At 41.9% G+C, this 24,275-nt stretch overlaps 1 protein-coding gene across 1 annotated transcript in view; it reads left to right on the top strand.

The window, feature by feature from the left end:
- LOC122547714 (urea transporter 2-like) overlaps nucleotides 1-24,275 on the top strand; it is a 72,872-nt gene that overhangs the window by 8,660 nt on the left and 39,937 nt on the right. Inside the window, exon 4 of the mRNA XM_043686332.2 lies at nucleotides 10,031-10,159. Within this exon, the coding sequence (XP_043542267.2) occupies nucleotides 10,031-10,159 (129 nt within the window). The remainder of the gene's footprint in view (nucleotides 1-10,030; nucleotides 10,160-24,275) is intronic.

Genomic DNA, 24,275 nt, shown 5'->3' with positions numbered 1-24,275 from the left:
ATGTCCAAGTGGAAAAGGAAGGATTGATCATCATGCTCAGCATTAAGAAATTCACCCATTTCCTTTACAACAAACACTCCATGCCACAGAACAACCATAGACCACTAACCTCCATTCTGTGCCCATATACAGGAATACTGTCAATGGCAGCAGCACGCCTGTAGAGATTGCCTCTGACTCTGTCAATGGCCTACTCATATGAGATCAAATACTGACAGGCAGAGAAGCCCGATAGTGCAGGTGTCCAGAACTGAGGGTCTGAGGAAGGGTCACCGGATCTGAAACATTAACTTCACAGATGCTGCCAGACCTACTGATCCTTTCCAGCAACTTCTGTTTTTGTTTCTGATTTACAGCATCTGCAGTTCTTTCAGTTTTTATTCAGGTGTAACAATGGCCTACAGTTTGTGGTGCAAGGGTTCAAGGAGTACCTGGAAAATCAGAGTTAGACATGTGTTGTGAGATTGGTTGCATATATCACTCTGCGACAAACAGCCAGGAGGAGAGATTTGTTCAAACCATGAAACAGGCCTCAAAGGCTTCACGAGTGGAGAGGTCGCTAGGACAGTGAATCAACAAGTTCCTCAGCATGTATAAGAAGACACCACATGTGACCACTCAGTGATCGCCGAAGTCCTTTATGTTCAACTCTCAGCTGACAACCATGTTTGACTTATTTCAGCTGGAAGAGACCAGAAATATGGGAGAGCCAAACCAAGAAGGACAGATGGCCAGAGGGGGCACCTCAAGGTCAAGGGTATTCCAAAGAGGAGAGATCACGTTGGCCCAGAATTGTACATCTGGGGAGAAATGGATCCCAGCATTGGTGGTGGCTCAAACAGGATCATTGCCATATGTGGTACAGACGAGGGATGAATTAGTCTGGAGGAGGCAGACTGGCCAGCTGGTCATCACACCTCACTAATGGAGGGAAGTCCTTCAGAATATTGAACCGGTCCAGATGGAACCAGAGGTATCGACTGAGACATCTGTCTCCAAGCCAGGGTTGGTCATACCCAAGGGGGAGACAACAGCAGCTCAAAAGGCAACAATAGCCAATTAGAGAGGGCATGTATCTGCAGAACAACAGGAACTTCCAGAGGCCTGAGAGACTTAATTAGAAAACTTTCCTGAGGTGAGAAGACAGTCCTCTCTGAACTCCCGAGAGACTTAATCACATCGATGTCGTCTAAAGACAAAATGCCTTGTATGCGGGGCAGTGGTCTTTTTTTCTATGGTTGCCATGCTTTTCTAAATATTTCTGTCTATGTCCAGATGTTGGGTACAACATATATGTTTATTAACAGGAATTCTTTTTAAAAAAAGGGACTTTTTAAATTCATCCATGGGACGAGGGCATCACTGGCTGGGCTAGCATTTATTGCCCAACCCGAATTGCCCAGAAGGCAGTTAAGAGTCAACCATATTGCTGTGCATCTGGAGTCAGATGTCGGCCAGACCAGATAAAGATGGCTACTTCCTTCCCGAAAGGACATCAGTGAACTAGATGGGCATTTTCCTGGCAATCAACAACATTTGTCATTTCGGACTCCATAGTGAGGGGGACACACAGGAGGTTCTGTGGGACCAAGAGAGAGACTCACTGTTGGTGTGTTGCCTCCCAGGTGTCGGGGTTCATGATGTCTCTGATCGTGTTTTCGGGATCCTTGCGGGGAATGGGAACAGCCCCAGGTAGTGCTCCACATGGGCACCAACAACATTGATAGGAAGAGAGATGGGGATTTAAGGCAGAAATTCAGGGAGCTAGAGCTAGGACAGAGTTATTACCTCTGGTGTGTTAGGTGAAAGTGAGTACTGCAGATGCTGGAAATCAGAGTCTAGAGTATGGAGCTGGAAAAGCACAGCACATCAGGCAGCATCAGAGAAGCAGGAAAATTGATGTTTCACCTGTGTCATGTGCTAGCGAGATGAGAAATAGGGAGAGAGAGGAGTTGAACACGTGGATACAGGGATGGTGCAGGAGAGAAGGTTTTGGATTCCTGTATTATTGGGGCTCATTCTGGGGTAGGTGGGACCTCTAGGAGAAAGTGAGGACTGCAGATGCTGGAGATCAGAGCTGAAAATCTGTTGCTGGAAAAGCGCAGCAGGTCAGGCAGCATCCAAGGAGCAGAAGAATCGACGTTTCGGGCATGAGCCCTTCTTCAATGTTGTTTCCTGAAGAAGGGCTCATGCCCGAAATGTCGATTCTCCTGCTCCTTGGATGCTGCCTGACCTGCTGCGCTTTTCCAACAACACATTTCCAGCTAGGTGGGACCTCTACAAACAGGATGGTCTTCAGCTGAACCAGAGGGGTACCAATATACTCCAGGGGAAACTTGCTGTTCGGGTGGGTTTAAGCTAATTTAGCAGGGGGATTGGAACCCAACTAGAGTTTGAGTATACAAGAGGTTGAGAGCAGGGAGGTTTGAAATAAGGTTTCAGAGTCACAAGAGGGCACCAGCAACCAAGAAGTTAGTTTTAAGTGTGTCTATTTCAATGCCAGGAGCATCCAGAATAAGGTGGGTGAACCTGCAGCATGGGTTGATACCTGCGATTTCAATGCTTTTGCCATTTCTGACACGTGGAATGGTTGCTGCAGGTTCCAGGATTTAGATGTTTCAGTAAGAACAGAGAAGATGGTAAAAGAGGTGGGGTGTGGCATTGTTAGTCAAGGACAGTATTACGGCTGCAGAAAGGACTTTTGAGGACTTGCCAACTGAGGTAGAATGGGTTGAAATTAGAAACAGGAAAGGAGAGGTCATTCTGTTGGGAGTTTTCTATAGGCCTCCGAATAGTTCCAGAGATTTAGAGGAAAGAATAGGATAGGAACGAGAATGACAGGGTAGTTGTTAAGGGGGACTTCATTTGCCAAATATTGAATGGCACTACTATAGTTCAAGTACTTTAGATGGGTCAGGTTTTTTTTCCCATTGTGTGCAGGAGGATTTTCTGACACAGTATGTAGACAGTCCAACAAGGACCAAGGATATATTAGATTTGGTACTGGGTAATGAACCCAGCCAGATGTTAGATTTGGATGTAGATGAGCACTTTTGTGATAGTGACCACAATTCAGTTATGTTTATTGTAGCGATGGAAAGGGATAGGTATACACCGGAGGGCAAGAGCTACAGTTGGGGGAAGGGCAATTACAATGCGATTAGACAAGATTTAGGATACATAGGATGTGGAAGGAAACTGCAGGGAATGGGCACAATAGAAATGTGGAGCTTATTCAAGGAACAGCTACTGAGTGTCCTTGATAAGTATATAACTGTCAGACAGGGAGGAGGTTATCATGTGCAGGAGCGTGGTTTACTAAGGAAGTTGAATCTCTTGTCAAGAGGAAAAGAAGGCTTATGTTTGGATGAGATATGAAGGCTCAGTTAAGGCGATTGAGAGTTACAAGTTAGCCAGGAAAAAACTAAATAGAGAGATAAGATGAGCGAGGAGGGAACATGCGAAGTTGTTGGTGGATAGGATCAGGGAAAATCCTAAAGCTTTCTGTCGGTATATAAGGGATAAAAGAATGATGAGAGTAAGATTAGGGCTAATCAAGGATATTAGTGAGAAGTTGTGCATGGAGTCAGAGGAGATAGGGGAAGCGCTAAATTAATATTTTTCGTCAGTATTCACACTCGAAAAAGACAATGTCATTGAGGATAATACTGAGACATAGGCTAATAGACTGGATGGGATTGAGGTTCACAAGGAGGAGGTGTTAGAAATTCTGGAAAGCGTGAAAATAGATAAATCCCCTGGGCCGGATGGGATTTATCCTAGGATTCTCTGGGAAACCGGAGAGGAGATTACAGAGCCTTTGGCTTTGATCTTTATGTCATCATTGTCTACAGGAGTAGTACCAGAAAACTGGAGGATAGCAAATGTTGTTCCCATGTCCAAGAAGGGGAGTAGAAACAACCATGGTAATAATAGACCAGTGAGCCCGACTTCAGTTGTGGGTAAAGTGTTGGAAAAGGTTATATGAGATGGGATTTATAATCATCTCAGTAGGAATAAGTTGATTAGGGATAGTCAACATATTTTTGTGAAGGGTAAGTCATGCCTCACAAACCGTATTGAGCTCTTTGAGAAGGTGACCAAACAGGTGAATGAGTGTAAAGCCATTGATGTGATGTATATGGATTTCAATAAGGTGTTTGATAAGGTTTCCCATGGCAGGCTACTGCACAAAATAGGAAGCATGGGATTGAGGGTGATTTAGCGGTTTGGATCAGAAATTGGCTAGCTGAAAGAAGACAGAGGGTGGTGGTTGATGGGAAATGTTCATCCTGGAGTTCAGTTACTAGTGGTGTACTGCAAGGATCTGTTTTGGGTCCACTGCTGTTTATCATTTTTATAAATGACCTGAATGAGGGTGCAGAAGGATGGGTGGCACATGACACTAAGGTAGGTAGAGTTGTGGATAGTGCCAAAGGATGTTGTATGTTATAGAGGGACATAGATAAACTGCAGAGCTGGGCTGAGAGGTGGCAAATGGAGTTTAATCCAGAAAAGTGTGAGGTGATTCACTTTGAAAGGAGTAACAGGAATGCAGAGTACTGTGTGAATGATAAGATTCTTGATAGTGTTGATGAGCAGAAAGATCTCAGTGTCCATGTACACAGGTCCTTCAAAGTTGCCACCCAGGTTGATAGGGCTGTTAAGAAGGCATACGGTGTGTTAGCTTTTATTAGTAGGGGGATCAAGTTTCGGAACCATGAGGTCATGCTGCAGCTGTACAGAACTCTGGTGCAGCTGCACTTAGATTATTGGGTACAGTTCTGGTCACCGCATTATAGAAAGGATGTGGAAACTTTGGAAAGAGTTCAGAGGCGATTTATTAGGCTGTTGCCTGGTATGGAGGGAAGGTCTTATGTGGAAAGGTTGACGGACTTGAGGTTGTTTTCATTTGAGAGAACAAGGTTGAGAGGTGACTTAATTGAGACATATAAGATATTCAAAGGGGTTAGATAGGGTGGACAGTGAGAGCCTTTTTCCTAGGATGGTGATGTCTAGCACAAGGGGGCATAGCTTCAAATTGAGGGGTGATAGATATAGGACAGATGTTAGAGGTAGTTTCTTTACTCAGAGAGTGATAGGGGCACGGAATGCACTGCCTGAAACAGTTGTAGACTCACCAACTTTATGGGCATGTAAATGGTAATTGGATAGGCATCTGGACGAGAATGGAATAATGTAGGATAGATGGGCTTCAGATTGGTTTCACGGGGCGGAGCAACATGGAGGGTCAAAGGGCCTGAATTGTGCTGAAATGTTCTATGTTCTACCACTGGCGGCACAGTGGCTCAGTAGTTAGCATTGTTGCCTCACAGCGCCAGGGACCCGGGTTCGATTCCAGCGTCAGGTTACTGTCTGTATGGAGTTTGCACGTTCTCCCTGTGTCTGCGTGGGTTTGTTCCAGTTTCCTCCCACAATCCAAAGATTGCAGGTTAAATGAATTGGCCATGCTAAAATTGCCCATCGTGTTATGGGATGTGTAGGTTAGGTGCATTTAGTCAGGGGTAAATGTAGAGTAATAGGGTAGTGGAATGGGTTTGGGTGGGATACTCTTCGGAGGGTTGATGTAGACCTGTTGGGCTGAAGGGCCTGTTCCAGCACTGTTGAGATTCTATGAAATCCAGGTTTCTATTGAATCCAAATTCCACAATCTGCCATGGTGGGATTTGAACCTAGGTCTCCAGAATGTTACATGGGTCTATGAATTAACAGTCCAGTGATAAAACCACACAGCTGTTGCCTCTTCTATGTACACAGTTCTGGGTGTATGTGTGTAGTATAGTGTGCCACCCGTTTAGGAAAGCTGGTCAAGTGATCTGGAGGGGCAGAGCTTGGGTCCAGTCCTGAACCAGCTGGAGAGGTATGAGCATCATTGATGAGGTGTTCCTGTTCAGATTTATCTACCTGGTATATAATGTCTGGTTCCAAAGGAAGCACCAATATTATAGTGGTGAACCAATCTCTTGAACCACAATAATCCACAATGGGTAGATACATCCACAGTGCTGTTATGAAGGAAGTTTCAGGATTTTGATCCAGCAACGGTGAAGTGATGGTGATTTGGAAAAGTGATGATCCAGTGATTTTATTGCTAAACTAATATCCAGGAACCAGGGTAATGTTCTGGGGTCCCAGGTTTGAATCCCACCATGGCAGATAGTGGAATATGAATTCAATAAAAAGAAAAATTGGAATTGACCATTGTGGGGAAAATTCATCGAATTCAATGATACTTTTTAAGGAAGGAAATCTGCCGCTGTTATCTTGTCTGGCGTACATGTGATTCCAAACCCACAGCAACATGGATGGCTCCAGACTGCCTTCTGAACTGCCTTAGCATTCTGGTCCTTTGTAATAATTGCTGCAAAGTATCAAAAAAAAATGTAACCCAGGAGTGCTAAAACTTGAGGTGACCGTTCATCATAGAAACTTAAAATAGTGCAGCACTGAAGGGGGTTTGGCCCGAGGTACTGTTTCAAAAGGCAGTTCACCTGGTTGCATTCCTTCACATTTTTCATATATATCCCTTTTCATACAGTCATAGAGATGTACAGCATGGAAACAGATTCTTCGGTCCAATTCGTTCATGCTGACCAGATGTCCCTACCCAGTCTAGTCCCACCTGCCAGCAACTGGCCATATCCCTCCAAACCCTTCCTATTCATACACCCATCCAGATGCCTTTTAAATGTTACAATTGTACTAGCCTCCACATTTCCACTGGCAGCTCATTCCATACACGTACCCTCTGAGTGAATAAGTTGCATCTTAGGTCTCTTTTATATCTTTCCCTTCTCACCCTAAACCTATGCCCTCTAGTTCTGGAGTCCCCCACCCCAGGGAAAATTCTTTATCTATTTATCCTATCCATGCCCCTCATGATTTTATAAACCTCAATAAGGTCACCCCTCAGCCTCCGACGCTCCAGGGAATACAACCCTAGCCTATTCACCCTCTCACTATAGCTCAAATCCTCCAACCCTGGCAACATGCTTGTAAATCTTTTCTGAACCCATTCAAATTTCACAACATCTTTCCACTCGGAAGGAGACCAGAATTGCATGCAATATTCCAACAATGGCCTAACTAATGCCCTGTACAGCCGCAACATGACCTCCCGATTCCTATACTCAATACTCTGACCAATAAAGGAAAGCATACCAAACACTTTCTTCACTATCCTATCTACCTGTGACTCCACTTTCAAGGAGCGATGAACCTGCACTCCAAGGTCTCTTTGTTCAGCAACACTTCCTAGGACCTTACCATTAAGTGTATACATCTTGCTAAGATTTGCTTTCCCAAAATGCAGCACATCACATTTATCTAAATTAAACTCCATCTACCACTTCTCAGCCCATTGGCCCATCTGATCAAGATCCCATTGTAACCTTCTTCACTGTCCACTACACCTCCAATTTTGGTGTCATCTGCAAACTTACTAACTGTACCTCTTATGCTCCCATCCAAATCATTTATATAAATGACAAAAAGCAGTGGACCCAGCACCGATCCTTGTGGCACTCCATTGGCCACAGGCCTCCAGTCTGAAAAACAACCCTCCACCACTACCCTGTGTCTTCTACCTTTGAGCCAGTTCTGTATCCAAATGGTGAGTTCTCCCTGTATTCCATGAGATCTAACCTTGCTAACCAGTCTCCCATGGGGAACCTTGTCAAACGCTTACCGCTCTGCCCTCATCAATCCTCTTTGTTACTTCTTCAAAAAACTCAATCAAGTTTGTGAGACATGATTTCCCACGCATAAAGCCATGTTGACTATCCCTAATCAGTCCTTGCCTTTCCAAATACATGTACATCTTGTCCCTCAGGATTCCCTCCGACCACTTGCCCACTACCGACGTCAAGCTCATTGGTCTTTCGTTCACTGGCTTGTGCTTACCACCTTTCTTAAACATGTTACTACTTTCTCCCCATAACTTTTGTTCCCTTTAGACCTAAGAACTGTATCTACTCCTTCTCAGAAACATTCAAAATTTTGGCTGCAAATGTTTTCTGTGGCAAAGTATTCCACAGGTTCAACAATCTCTCTGGGTGAAGAAATTTCTCCTCCTCTCAGATCTAAACGGCCTACTTCATATGGTCTTGGATCTTGACACCCTGGTCATCGGTAACAACCTTCTTACGTTTACCCTGTCTACCCCTGTTGAATTTTATAAGTCTCTGTGAGATCTCCCCAACTCATTCGTCTAAACTTTCAGTAGAACAGTGCCCTCTTTCCACAGTATCAGTGCCAAAGTCCCATGAATTCTAACCCATTTCTCCTGTACCAATCTTTTGAGCCATGTATTTACCTCTTTAATCTTAGTTACCCTGTGCCAATATGTTTGTGACTTGGGTAGTAATTTGGAGATTATTATTTGTGGTTCTGCTTTTTAATTAAGCACCTAATTTCTCATGTTGCCTCAGCAGAACCTCTTTCTTCATTCTACTTATATTATTAGTACCTATATGGACCATGACAGCTGGATCTTTCCCCTTCCACTCTGCACCCCAGATGATGTATCCTTATCCCTGACAGTTTTCTCATTTGAGGTGATCCCAAATAATAGTTCCTTACCAGCCAATGAACTCAATGATTTCCTGTGACATCTTGAAAAATGTCCACATTATAGAGGGGGAAGTTCTGGACGTTTTAAAACGCAAAAGGACCTGATCGGGTGTACCCTAGAAACCTGTGGGAAGCTAGGGAAGTGATTGCTGGGCCTCTTACTGAGATATTTGTATCACTGATAGTCACAGGTGAGGTTCTGGAAGACTGGCGGTTGGCTAACGTGGTGTCACTGCTTAAGAAAGGTCTGAGTGGATTACTCTTCAGAAGGCTGGTGTCTACTTGTTGGGCCTGTTTCCATACTGTAGGGAATCTAACCTATTAATCTATTTTCCATATACCTTCAATTAGAGTTGCCACTCTCTAACCACCCGAGGAAGAACGCCTCATCTTCCGTCTCAGGGCCCTCCAACCCAATGGCATCAATTTCCTCATTTCCCCTTCCCCTCCACCCTATCCAAGTTCCAACCTTCCAACTTGGCACCACTCTCATGACCTGTCCTATCTGTCCTTTTTCCTTCCCACCTATCTGCTCCACCCTCCTTTCCATTATCCCCATTTCCACCTACCTATCGCACTCTCCACTACCTTCCCCCAGCCCCACCCATCTGCCATTTATCTCACCACTTGCCCGGCCCACAGCCTCATTCCTGATGAAGGGCTTTTCCTTGAAACATCGATTCTCCTGTTTCTTGGATGTTGCCTGACCTGCTGTGCTTTTCCAGCACTGCACTCTCGACCCTGACACTATGAGGCAGCTGTGCTAACTGCCAATCCACCATGCCAGCTATTGAGTCATTGAAAGTTAACATACAGGTGCAGCAAACAGTTCAGAAATGTAATTAAGAAAACAAATGATATATTCGTCTTTGTTACAAGAAAATTTGAGTATAAGAATGCAGATATTATCCATGAAGGGTAGAGTGTCACACTTCAGTATGTAAAGGCATTATAAAAGTGCAAATTGTTGGACATTAAACTATTTTTTAAAACTAGTGTGTACAGTAAGGAAGTATAGCTTCAGGAGGAAGAGAGAATGCATATGCAAATGTCAAGAATTTTGATATACTAAACAACATAATTTTTATCTAATTGGATTATTTTGACATTTTATTGAAAGTACATTGAGCAATTTTCTGTAAAGTTTAAAAACATGGATGGTGACAATGTTTTAATTTTAATTGAAACTTGAAGTTTTCCATACAAATTCAATTAGATTTTCGGCAGATATAGAACGCCTATTATTTGTGACCATCTCCGATGGATTAAATAAGATTCCACTCTTTGGAAGGCTGAATTTCCTCCAGCACAGTATGGTCCTGAACCAGTGCTATAACCCATTTGCAGTGACTCCAAACAAAAATCAATAAAAAGATTAATTGTTCCCTTAAATGTTGTGTTATCAAATATTAGACTATATTATGTTGCTTTTTTACAGATCTGATATTGCAGCAGGGCTTCATGGATACAATGGTATCTTGGTTGGCTTCGTACTGGCAATGTTTTCCAGTAAAGGTGATTGGTATTGGTGGCTGCTATTGCCAGTGACTGTGATGTCATCATTATGGTATGAGAAGCAAATTATTTTTACATGTAGAAAAGTTGAAACACATATTCTATATTCAACATTTTTATGTATTCTAGTCATTGAGAATAAAATTAATTATTTTGTTTATGAATAACTGAGTATTTTTAAACTTTACAATAAAAGGTATCGCTAAAATATAGCAACAGAAAGAGTCTGAAATCTACATGCCGTCAGGATTGCCCTGTTGAATATAGTTGAAGGGCGATGGCAATAATAAGATGAGGCTGGTGGTTAACGGTAATATCACGACACTATTAATTCAGAAAATAGTTTGAATCCCACCATGGCAGAGAGTGAAATTTGAATTCAATAAAATCTGGAATTAACTATATTATAACCATTGACAATTAATGATTTAATCTGTTTTACTGTCCTGGGGGGGTGGGGGGGGGGGGGAATGCAAGGGGGCCTGCCATTGTTTTCTTATGTTGCCAGCGTGTGATGGTATGTATAAATAAAAATTGGATGACTCTTAACTGCCCTTTGAAACTAATTAAGTCACACGAATATCTAGCATGTAATTGTGCACTGGAAACATCAATGGCAAACACAACCCTGCTTACCCTGCATAGTCCTACTTCCCAACATCTCAGGAGAGAGCTGCCCCACAGAGCAAACAATAAGAAGTAGCAGCAGAAGTAGACAATTTGGTGCATCAAGTCTGCTGCACTATTCAATAAGATCATGGCTTGTCTAATAAACCTCACTTCCACTTTTCTGCCATTTTCCTATAACCATCAATTCCCTTACTGATTTTAAAAATCCTCATCTTTGTCTTAAATAGGTGACCCCTTACACTGGGATTGTGCCCTTTGGCCCACACGGTTAGGTTTATAACAACATTTTTGCATTTATCCTGCCAAATCCTCTAAGAATCTTATATTTTCATATGGTCGCTCTCATTCTTTTAAACTCCAATGAGTACATGTCCAACCTACTCATCTTCAGCTCCTCATAAGAAAATCCCCCCATACCTAGAATTAACCTGGTGAGCCTTCCATGGACTGACTTCACTGCCAGTTTACCTTTTTTTAGATAAGGAGAACTGTTCACAGTTTTCTTGGTGCAGCCAGACTCATGCCTTGTATCATTTTAGCAAGATATCCCTATATTTCGATTCCATTTCCTTTGAAATAAAAGCCAGAGCCGTTTACCTTCCCTATTAGCTGCTGAACTTGGATGCGAGCTTTTTGTAATTCATGCATTAGGACCCTGAAGCCCTCTGTGCTGCAGCATTCTGCAATCTTACTAATTTAAATAATATTCTGATTTATTTTTCCTGAAAAAGTATAAAACTCAATTAACAAATAACAAAATTTTCCCATTATTAGTGTATTCCATCTGCCATGTTTTGCCCACTCACAGCCTGTACACTCCTGTGTCAACCTCACTACTCGACTTCCCAATTAATTTTGTGTCATCTGCAGTATATTCATTTCCTTCATCCAAGTCATTAATACATATTGCAAATAATTTTAGGCCCAGCACTGATCCTTGCCAGCCTGAAAATGTTTTTATCTTAACTCATTATCCTCTATAAGTTAGCTAATCCTCCATTCCCTGCTAATATATTCCCTTTAAAACCATTGGCTCTTTTCTCATTAAGTGAGTTTCTGTGTGGTACCTTATCAATTTCCTTTTGGAAATCCAAACATATGACATCTACTGGTTCCCTTTTCACTATCCTGCTTGTTACCTCCTCAAGAGCTCTAATAAATTTTTCAGGCAAGATTTCTTCTTCATGAAGACATGCTGACTGCTTGATTACAGTACGTGTTTCTAAATGCTCTACTATGGGGTGTGGGTCTATAGCATTGACTGGCCCTTGCCCATCCTTATTTGTCCTTGTGAATGTGGCAGTGAGCTGCCTTCTTGAACCATTACAGTCCATGTGATGTGGGTAGACGCACAGTGCCATGAGGGAGGCAATTTTAGAACTTTGTTCCAACCATATTGAAGGAATGCAATATATTTCCAACTCAGGATAGTGAGTGGCTTAAAGGCGAACTTGCAGGTGGCGGTGTTCCCTTGTATCTGCTGCCCTTGTTCTTCAAGGTGATGATTACACAATTCACAATTCCTCCAATCGGATCCATATGCAGCAACATTTGGTTAATAACCATACTGGATTAACAAGCTCAGGAGTGATTGGGAAAATTATGAGTTTGACACCCGACCTGTTTCTTGTGACTCTCTGAATCGAAATCACCCCCAGTGGGACCGTGTAATGTTCAGCTTTACAATTATCTGAAGGGCATGGTCAAAAACTTCTACACACAAAATGAAGCTTCAAACTCTTCTCTGCAAATGACAATTGATGCCAGATTAATTGTTAAGTTAAATGTCAAAGGATTTATGTAAAAAGATGTGTAACCATCACTCAATTGCCTCTAGGCCCGAGGAGGAAGACCTAACAAGTCTTATCTTACATTCCAGCTCTTGGTTCATACCTCCCTGTGGTTTCTATCACCATAACTGCATGTCCAAGTGTATTTTAAATGCAATGAGAATTCTTGCCTCAACCATTTTTTCAGATAGTGAATTCTAGATTCCCACCATTCTCTGAAGGAAAATTTGGTCTTCAACTCATCCGTCATCTATAAATTTCTATAAATCTACATAAATTTTTTGCCCTCTCTGCAAATGAAAATTAACCTTTCCTTTCCACTTTATTTAGGGCCCTCATAATTTGATAGACCACAGTCAATCTCCACTTAGCCTCCTATGTTCTATTAAAAAACAATCCCAATCTATCCAATCATATCTCATAGTTAAAATTTCTATTCTTGGTCACATTTTAAATCTCTTTTCTCCCCTTTGTGGTGTGATCATGCTCTTCATGTAATGTGAGCAGAACTGTATACAGTAATTAAGCCATAGTCTAATTCAACTTTTATACAGTTCTAGTGAACATCATTATTTTTATATTCTAAACTTCAAGTGATAAAGCAAAGATAAAGCAAATCCTGAATGCTTTCTTGATCATCTTATCTATCCATCTTGCTCCTTGAATCTGTAGACATGTACTCCAATGTCCTTCTTATTCCACACTTTTCATAAATTTACCACTTATTGGATATTCCTTTGATTTATTTGTCCTCCCAAATGCTGTCTGGTTTGAATATGTTTTGATATAACCTAATGATCTAATAGCCTAATATCAAGTTGATTCAAAGATTTTTGTCAATTTAAAGCTTACGGAACAAGGGACAGAGGTGAGTATATGAAGTCATGTCACAAACCAATCAGAGTCACACAGAGTGGTTTGGAACAGGTTCAAAGTGTTCAATGGTTGCTCCTTTTTTGGTCCTTGGTCAAGTCCTGGTGATTGTACAAGTGTGCAAGAGCAAATTCATCTTGGGATCAAACATGACACCAAGCTTAGAAGTGATCTGGCTCAGCCTCTGATGTTGCCAAGGAATGGAATCAGTGATTAGGGGACAGTGTATGCTAGGAACTGAAGATAATTGCTTCAGTCTTCCCAATGTTTATTTGGAGAAATGCTCTGCTCATCCTGTGCTAAATATCAAATAGTTCTGAAACACAAGAAAAATTGTGGCATATGTAAATGAGCTTGTTGTTCTTTGCGCATTATACTATTTTCAGATGATGATGTTGGGAAGTAAGTAAGTAAGCAAAGTCGCTATAGTCTTACCAAACGATAGGAAAGATGATTGGTGATGGTTTGACCTGAGGGTCACCACGCCTTAGGGGATGGGAGAGGTTGAGACGGAGAGTACTTTATGGTAACCCTCAGCCGGTGTAGGAATTGAACCCACACTGTTGGCGTCACTCTGCATGTGTCCAAAGAAAAAGAATGTAGTGAGGATTGCTAAATTAATGAGCTATGGCTCATTTACCAAATTGACCTTTCTGTTACTTCCTTTTCTTGTAACCTTCAGTTGTTCTCATCAAGTCCAATCCTAACCTAAGCATGCTTTGTCACAGCTGAAATACGCTTTTATATTAATTGAATTGAAGGGAATGTTCTTCTACATGAATGAATTGCAGCAATGTCCACTTGATAGAAATTCTCTAGTGGATTCAAACAAAGCACAAAGAAAATAGGATGAAGATCATGGGGTGTGAATCAATACACTTGAGAGACTTTATAAACAAGATGAAATTTTGACTGCTGTGCATTCTAACCCCTTGTTAATATAACCCATTACAACAAATACCAAAATTCCAAAACTTCATAAGGCATTATAATTGTGCCCTGTACTATTCCCTAGAGGTTCTGATATCATTGGAAGGGATCCTTAACATGGGATGGATAAGTACAATTAACACTTCAGACATTTACCTGACACCCATGAAATAACTGAAACTCTCATTTGCTTAACATAAGCTAGCCAAGGACTTTCATCAGCAGCTATGTTTGGCAAAATTGAAACAGAGTACGCTTAGCCTATAGCTCACTGGTGGGACTAAGAAGCACCCTTGAGGTTGCTAAATGATTAAATATATCTGCTGTCAGCTTACATGGCAACCACTTATGCCTGCATTTTCATCTTTGAGAAGGATTGTAGGAGTCAGGAATTTCAGAGTTGTCAATCTAGCACTTTTTCCTACAGTTCAGCTTTTAATAAATTAATGGAGTTCTTGATTAACTCAGTCCCAGTTAAAACATTGCACTCTTGACAACTCAAGATGTTGGATCTCTTCTGTGATGGTGAGCTGCTTTCTTGAGCTACTGAAGATGCAAAATTGCTAAATGAAACGCTTATGGAGCTCATTGAGGAGTTGATAAAGGTGATGTGAAGGGAATCCTCCCTTTAGGGAATGGAAAAGGGAATGGAGGGGATGTGTTTGGTGATGGCATAACGTTGAAGCTGGTGGATGAAGAAGAAGATGAGGCATTGCATCTGGAAGCTGGTGGAGTGGGAGGTGAGGTCAAGGGAAACTCATGATTTTGGGATGGAAAGGAAGTTTTCTTTTTCACTTGCAAACATGACCAGCCAGCTCCAAACTCAATGCTCTGACTAATAAAGGAAAGCATACCAAATTCCTTCCTCACTATCCTATCTACTTGCATATCCACTTTCAAGGAACTACGAACCTGCACTCCAAGGTCTCTTTGTTCTGCAACGCACCCCAAGACTTACCATTAAGTATATAAGCTCTGATTTTCTTTTCCAAAATGCAGCACCTCACATTTGTCTAAATCAAACTCCATCCACCACTCCAGTACAATTACAACATTTAGAATGCATCTGGATAGTATATGAATAGGAAGGGTTTAGAGGATATGGACCAAGTGCTGGCAAATGGGACTAGATTGGGTTGGGATATCTGATCGGCACAGACAAGTTGGACCGAGGTGTCTGTTTCCAAGCTGTACATCTCTATGACTCTATGAGTGTATGTGGGTGTTGCTGGCTGGGTCAGCTTTATTTCCCATCCATAGATGTCTTTGAAGAGATAGTGATGAGCTGTCTTCTTGAATTACTGCAGTCCATATGTGCTGTAGTTGACCCACAGAGATTTTGACCCAGTGACAGTCAAGGAAGAGATATATTTCTAAGTCAAGATGGTAAGTGGCTTAGAAGGGAACTTTCAGGTGCTGGTGTTTCCATGCATCTGCTGCCCTTGTACTTCTCGATGGTAGTGGTCATTGTTTTGGAAAGTGCTATCTCAGGATCTTTAGATTTATATACAGTGCATCTTGTAGATAGTACACATTGTTGCTACTAAACGTTGTTAATGGAGGGAGTGGGTCCTTGTGGATGTGGTGCTAAACTAGCAGGCCACTTTGTCCTGGATGGTGTCAAGCTTCTTGAGAATTGTTGGAGCTGCACTGATCCAAGCAAGTGGGGAGTATTCCATCACGCTCCTCACTTGTGCATTATAGATGATGGACAGGCTCGTGGGAGTCAGGAGATGAGTTACTCTCTGCAGTATTCCTAGCCTCTGGCCTGCTTTTTTAGCCACAGTATTTATATGGCTAAACCAGTACAGTTTCTGATCAGTGGTAACCCCCAAGATGTTGGGAGGTTCAGTGATGGTAATGCTATTGAATGTCAAGGGGAAAAGATTTGATTGTCTCTCACTGGAGATGATCATTGCCTGGCATTTCTATGTGGAGAAAGTGAGGACTGCAGATGCTGGAGATCAGAGCTGAAAAATGTGTTGCTGGAAAACCACAGCAGGTCAGGCAGCATCCAAGGAGCAGGAGAATCGACGTTTCGGGCATAAGCCCTTCTTCATGAATGAGGAAGGTGTGCCAAGCAGGCTAAGATAAAAGGTAGGGAGGAGGGACTTGGGGGAGGGGCATTGGGAATGCGATAGGTGGAAGGAGGTTAAGGTGAGGGTGATAGGCCAGAGAGGGGGTGGGGGCGGAGAGGTGAGGAAGAAAATTGCATGTCAAGAAGGCAGTGCTGAGTCCGAAGGTTGAGACTGAGATAAGGTAGGGGGGATGAGGGGAAATGAAGAAGCTGGAGAAATCTGCATTCATCCCTTGTGGTTGGAGGGTTCCTAGGTGGAAGATGAGGTGCTCTTTCTCCAGGCGTTGTGTTGCCATGGTCTGGCGGTGGAGGAGGCCAAGGACGTGCATGTCCTTGGCGGAGTGGGAGGGGGTGTTAAAGTGTTCCGCCACGGGGCGGTTGGGTTAGTTGGTGCGGGTGTCCCAGAGGTGTTCTCTGAAACATTCCGCAAGTAGGCGGCCTGTCTCCCCAATGTAGAGGAGGCCACATCGGGTGCAGCGGATGCAGTAAATGATGTGTGTGGAGGTGCAGGTGAATTTGTGATGGATAAAGAAGGATCCCTTGGGGCCTTGGAGGGAAGTGAGGGGGGAGGTGTGGGCGCAGGTTTTGCATTTCTTGCAGCTGCAGGGAAAGGTGCTGGGAGTGGAGGTTGGGTTGGTGGGGGGTGTGGATTTGACGAGAGAGTCACAGAGGGAGTGGTCTTTCCGAAATGCTGATAGGGGAGGGGAGGGAAATATATCCTTGGTGGTGGGGTCTGTCTGGAAGTGGCAGAAATGACGAAGGTTGATACGACGTATCTGGAGGTTGGTGAGGTCGTAGGTGAGGACCAGTGGGGTTCTGTCCTGGCGGCAGGGTTCAAGGGCGGAGGAGTGGGAAGTGGAGGAGATGCGGTGGAGAGCATCGCCAACCATGTCTGAGGGGAAATTGCAGTCTTTGAAGAAGGAGGCCATCTGGGTTGTTCGGTATTGGAATTGGTCCTCCTGGGATCAGATGCGGCGGAGGCGAAGGAATTGGGAATATAGGATGGCGTTTTTACAGGGGGCAGGGTGGGAAGTTGTGTAATCTAAGTATCTGTGGGAGTCTGTCGGTTTATAGTAAATGTCCGTGTTGATTCGGTCGCCCGAGATAGAAATAGAGAGGTCTTGGAAGGGGAGGGAAGACTCTGAGACGGTCCAGGTAAAGTTGAAGTCGGGGTGGAAGGTGTTAGTAAAGTGGATGAACTGTTCAACCTCCTCGTGGGAGCACGAGGTAGCGCCGATACAGTCATTGATGTAGCGGACGAAAAGGTGGGGGGTGGTGCCAGTGTAGCTGCGGAAGATGGACTGTTCCACATATCCTACGAAGAGGCAGGCATAGCTGGGATCCGACGAAGAGGCAGGCATAGCATTTCTATGTTGCAAGTGTTTCTTCTCACTTGTCAGCCAAGCTGTAACTGTTTTGGAACAGCTTGGCCTGGGATCCTGAAGAGTTCTGAAGCACAAATCTTCAGTACTATTGCAGGAATGTTATTGGAGCCAATAATCTTTGCAGTGTTCAGTGCCTCCAACTGTTTCTTGTTCTCAATTGAAGAAATTTGAATTGACTCAAGATGATCTTGTAATGCTGGGGCCCTTTGGAGGAGGCCAAGATAGATCATCTGCTTGGCTCTTCTGGCTGAAGATTATTGTGAATGCTTCAGCTCTCCATTTTGCATCGATGTACTGGGCTCCCCCATCATTGAGGATGAGGATATTTGTGGGGCCAGTTCCTTCAGTAAGTTGTTTAATTTTCCACCACCATTCACAACTGGATGTGGCAGGACTGTAGCTCTAAGATGTGATCCATTGGTTGTGGAATCACTTAGCTCTAGTTAAAGCAGAAGTGCCTAAATTGGAAAGGACATATTTGTGGACTTTGCAAACCACACTGTGGGAGAATCTTTGGGTGAGAAAAAGAAAAGGCACATTGAGAGCATTGGTATAAAGGTGACAATGTTGGAAAAGATATGATGGAGCAGTTGACAGAATTAAAATCCTTACGGAAGGAAGGATATGAAAAAGTATGGCTAAGGCAGTTGTGAAAGTGAATGGATTTACAGTGGATATTGGTTAATAGTCTATTCCTAGAAAATGAGTCAGAGAATTTGAATAATGGAAGTAAAGATTCAGATGGGGCATGTGAAAAGAAAGGAAAAGTGGCAGTCGCAAGAAAAGTTGATGAAAATTTCCACTTCCATCAACGAAACAGAAAATGAGATCAAAGGAGGGGCCTGATTTGAACTGAAAAAGTTGATGTTCTGCAAGTTTTGTTTAAAAGTGTGCACATCTACAATCTACATTGAGTCCCATAGCCAAACGTTGGTTTGATAGGACTGATTGGAGCTAAAGGAGAAGTTATTAAATGTGACAATAAGTTGAGTCAGATAATTTTGCATGAGGACTTTATACATCTTGTTCAGGTAAAATGTGGAGAGTGATCATGCTGTCCTGTGTTATATGGGTGTGGAGAGATTGAATACTCTCATTAACTGCAATAATGGAGAGCATCAGAAATGTGATGGATGTGGATGAAAAGAGATTTGGTAAAGAGAGAAATATTTCTTTATTTTATTGCACGTCTGGAATTTCCAAAGAACAACTGCCTTTACAATAAATTTGTTAAGCATGATTTACCTTTTGCAATCCCTTTGCTAGCTTGGAGATATTCCCTTTCTTCATGTTAAGTATGCTTGAAGTACTTTCTTTGTAATTAACCTCAGTTTTTTTCAACCTCTAATGTTGTGCTAACTGGCTGGAAATATGTAAGATTATAAACCTGACCTTTCAAAAGCAAGCTGGAATTCTATTTTCTTATCTCTGGTACTTTTCCTGCATTTAATGAGCTACAACAATTTCAGACACAGCTCTCCCTCCTCCAACCTGCATGTCATCAGATCTTTATTTTGTCCAATCTAGTTTAATTGATTTTTTAAAAGTTTAAACATTCATGTTTGTTTTCATTTTTGCCGTTACTAATCCTTACTTGCTGCATGAATTGAGATGCAACCCTTAAAAGTCCAATGATCAGATAGGACATTATTTTTGACCATTACAAGGATATGAGATTCTACAATTTCTAAGATTTATTTTAAAAATTTACATAAGCAAAAATTCCAGTATGCTCATTTTATGGGCCTCATGTTCTTTTTCATATTTAATATTTGTTAATAATTTAAAATGTAAATGCTTTCTCCTGATTTTGTTGGCAACTCTGCTCAATTTGCCCGGCCACTTGGAGCACCCGTACAAGGAAATAATGATGCAAATTTCTGAGACATGGGCAAAAGTTCTAATTCTGCAAGTATGAAAATTTGTAATTCTGTGATGGGAACATGCTAGAGTCCATTATTGATAAAGAAATAGCAGGACATTTAGAAAAGATTAATGCAACCAAACAGAATTAGTGTGGTTATGTGAGAGGGAAATTATGTTTGACATATTTGTTACAATTCTTTGAGGATATAACAAGCATTGATGAAGAAGAACCAGCAGATCTTTAGAAGGTGCTCCAAAACAGGTTATTACACACAGTAGGAGCTCCCAGTATTGGGATTAATGTTTAGTGTGGATTGAGAATAAGTTGACACAGAGAGTCAATTTAATGAGGCTAATGGTTGGAAAGATGTAATTAGTGGAGTGATGTAGGATCAGTCTGTGTGTCTCAACTATTTACAATCTCTATTAGTGACTTGGAGGAGGGGCAGGGTAAAATGCAACCAAATTCAATAACAATACAAAAATTATTGGGAGGACATATTGTGATACAGACATAAGGAATCTGCAAGGGAATATAAATAGCTTGACTAAGTGGGGAAAAAATGGCAGCTGGTGTTAATAGAGAAAAATGTGATGTCAGGCAATTTGTTAGGAAAAATTAAAAGACAGACTATTATTTGAAGGAGAGAGACTCCAAGACAGACTATTAGTTGGAAAAGAGAGAGACTTCAACAAAGTGCAGTACTGAGGGATCTGGATGTTCTTGTGTGTGAAACACAAAAGATAGCATGCAGATGCAGCAAGTAATTAAGAGACCAAATGGAATTTTAACTGTCATTGCTAGCGGGTTGGAGTTTAAAACCAGGGAAGTCTTCTTACAACTGTACAAGATGTTGCTGAAGCTACAACTGGAGTATTGGGTATAGTTATTGTTCCCATATTTTAAAAAGGATATACTGACTGATGTCTGGGATGAAGAAGTTGATTTATCAAGAAGGCATAAACAATTTAGGTCTTTTTGCTTCAGAATTTAAAATAATGCTGGATGATCTTATTGGAGCAAACATGATTTTAAGGTGCATGTTGAGAAAATGTTTCCATTAGTTGGGGAATTTTGAATTAGGGGCCATTCGGAATAAGGGGAGACTAAATTAAAACCAAGATGCAAAGGAACTTTTTCTCCCAGAGGGTAGTAAATGTCTGGAATTCTCAACCCGAGAAAGTTATGTAAGTTAGATCAGTGAAAATATTTAAAAACAAAGTATATAGAATTTTGAAATATCAGGGAGTTGATGGCTATACTGAGCTGGCATGAAAGAAATTTTGGAGCCTGATTAAGGACAGATCAGCCATGATTTGGTTGAATGTAGACAACAGGAGGCTGGAAGAACACAGCAAGCCAAGCAGCATCAGGAGGTGGAGAAGTCAATGTTTCGGGTATACCCGAAACATCAACTTCTCCAACTCGCTTGTCTACTTTGGATTCCAGCTTCTGCAGTTTTTTGTTTGTCTCTAACCATGATTTTGTTGAATGGCAGGACAGGCTTGAGGGGCTAATTGGCCCACTTCTTCTATTTGTTATGGACCTATGTGAGACACCACAATTCTGTTGCATCCTCAAATGTTAATGAGGATGATTTACGATGGTCACATGCTGGATGCACCATATTTAGTACTTCTGTTTTAATTGAGTCATCCATCTGGTTATATTCATTTTATACTTTTACAAAGAGTTTGATATAATTGTGAGCCATTTGTGAGGGCAGTAGACTGCAGCCAGACCAGGTAAGAATAGTATGTTTTCTTCCCTAAAGATAGTTTGTGAGAGTAATTTTAAAATTTTATTTATTTTCTTAACTGAATTTAAATTCCACAACTGTTATAATAGGACTTGAACTAAGATCTCCAGATTGCATATCTAGTGGCATAAAAACTAGGGGCATTTTTTAAGGTGAAAGGAGAAAGTTTTAAAAAAGACATGAAGGGCAACCTTTTTACACAGAGGGTGGTTTGTCTGTGGAATGAACTACCAATGGAAGTGGTAAATGCAGGTACAATTACAATATTTAAAAGATATTTGGCTAAGTATAGGAAAGGTTTGGAGAGATATGGGCCAAATGCAGGACATTGGTTAGGCCACTGTTGGAATAGTGCATGCAATTCTGGTCTCCTTCCTATCAGAAAGATGTTGTGAAACTTGAAAGGGTTCAGAAAAGATTTACAAGGATTGTTGCCAGGGTTGGAGGATTTGAGCTACAGGGAGAGGCTGAACAGGCTGGGGCTGTTTTCCCTGGAGCGTCGGAGGCTGAGGGGTGATCTTATAGAGGTTTATAAAATTATGAGGGGCATGGATAGGATAAATAGACAATGTCTTTTCCCTGGGTCGGGGAATCCAGAACTAGAGGGCATAGGTTTAGGGTGAGAGGGGAAAGATATAAAAGAGACCTAAGGGGCAACTTTTTCACGCAGAGGGTGGTACGTGTATAGAATGAGCTGCCAGAGGATGTGGTGCAATTGCAACATTTAAGAGGCATTTGGATGGGTATATGAATAGGAAGAGTTTGGAGGGATATGGGCCGGCTGTTGGCAGGTGGGACGAGATTGGTTTGGGATATCTGGTCGGCATGGACCGGTTGGACCGAAGGGTCTGTTTCCATGCTGTACATCTCTATGACTCTATGACTTTAAGTGGGACTAGTTTAGTTTGGGAACATGGTCGGCGGGGACCAGTTGGACAGAAGGGTCTGTTTCTATGCTGTATGACTCTGTGACTCTATGAGAAATGTCTTAGCAATAAATTTGTTAAGCATGATCTGCTCATCTATCATAATCCCTATTTTGGCATCAAGTTATTCCCTTTATTCGTGTTAAATAAGGTTGACTTCCTTCCTTTGTAATTAACTTCAGTGTTTTTAATGTCGTGCTAGCTGGCTCATATTACACAGGATTATAAATTTGACCTTCTAAAACAAATCAGAATACTATTTTCTAATCTTTTTATTCCTATTTTTAACGAGCTACAGTGCATTTAAGACAGTTTTCATGTTCAACCTTTATGTTGCAAGCATTTAATGGATTCTATCTGGAGTAATTAATTTCTTAAACTTTAATCACTTGCTTTTTAGGTTTTTTTCCATTATTAATCCTTATTTTCTTCATGCAATTGAAAGTGAACAATTAAAAGTATGTGATTAGTGGTCTATTATATTATGAACATTATAAGAGTCAGGAGCCTTAATGCAATATTAAAAGATAATAGAAACAAAAGAGCCAGCATTGTCTTTTCTCTTAAAAGTACAAAAATATTCAGGAGACCTGGATACCACAGGCAAGGCCCATACTTGTTGCTTATTTCTCATTATCTTTGGAGATATGCTGCTAAAAGTCAGAATGGTGTGTTGCTTCCCTTGTGCCAGGATCAAGGATGTCTCAGAGAGGGTGCAGAATGTTGTCAAGGGGGAGAGGGGCCAGCAGGAGGTCATAGTACACATTGGAACCAATGACATAGGAAGGGAGAAGGTTGAGATTCTGAAGGGGGAATTAAAGAGAATTAGGCAGGTATTTAAAAAGAAGGTCCTCGAAAGTAGTAATATCTGGAATACTCCCGGTGATACGGGCTAGTCAGGGCAGGAATCGGAGGATAGAGCAGAGAATGCATGGCTGAGGAGCTGGTGTATGGGAGAAGGATTCACATTTTTGGATCATTGGAATCTCTTTTGGGATAGAAGTGACCTGTACAAGAAGGACAGTTTGCACCTACATTGGAAGGGTACTAATACAGTGGCAGGGAAATTTGCGAGAGCTGCTCAGGAGGATTTAAACTAGTAAGGTGGTGGTGGGGGGGGGGGGAAACCCAGGGAGATAGTGAGGAAAGAGATCAATCTAAGACTGGTACAGTTGAGAACAGAAGAGAGTCAAACAGTCAGGGCAGGCAGGGACAGGGTAGGATTAATAAATGAAACTGCATTTATTTCAATGCAAGGGGCCTAACGGGGAAGGCAGATGAACTCAGGGTATGGTTAGGAACATGGGACTGGGATATCATAGCAATTACAGAAATATGGCTCAGGGATGGGCAGGACTGGCAGATTAATGTTTCAGGATACAAATGCCACAGGAAGGATAGAAAGGGAGGCAAGAGAGGAGTGGGGTCGGGGGCGTAAGGTTTTTGATAAGGGATAGCATTACAACTGTGCTGAAGGAGGATATTCCTGGAAATACATCCAGGGAAGTTATTTGGGTGGAACTGAGAAATAAGAAAGGGATGATAACCTTATTGGGATTGTATTATAGAACCCCTAATAGTCGGAGGGAAGTTGAGAAACAAACATGTAAGGAGATCTCAGCTATCTGTAAGAATAATAGGGTGGTTATGGTAGAGGATTTTAACTTTCCAAACATATACTGGGACTGCCATAGTGTCAAGGGTTTAGATGGAGAGGAATTTGCTAAATGTGTACAAGACAATTTTCTGATTCAGTATGTGGATGTACCTACTAAAGAAGGTTCAAAACTTGACCTATTCTTGGGAATTAAGGCAGGGCAGGTGACTGAGGTGTCAGTGGGGGAGCACTTTGGGGCCAGCGACCATAATTCTATTAGTTTTAAAATAATGACGGAAAAGGATAGACCAGATCTAAAAGTTGAAGTTCTAAA

This window comes from Chiloscyllium plagiosum, unplaced genomic scaffold, assembly GCF_037043375.1.
Source record: "Chiloscyllium plagiosum isolate Xiang-an unplaced genomic scaffold, Cpla_swu_hap1 HiC_scaffold_1, whole genome shotgun sequence".
In the NCBI taxonomy this organism is placed as follows: domain Eukaryota; kingdom Metazoa; phylum Chordata; class Chondrichthyes; order Orectolobiformes; family Hemiscylliidae; genus Chiloscyllium; species Chiloscyllium plagiosum.
This window is presented reverse-complemented; position numbering and strand designations above follow the sequence as displayed.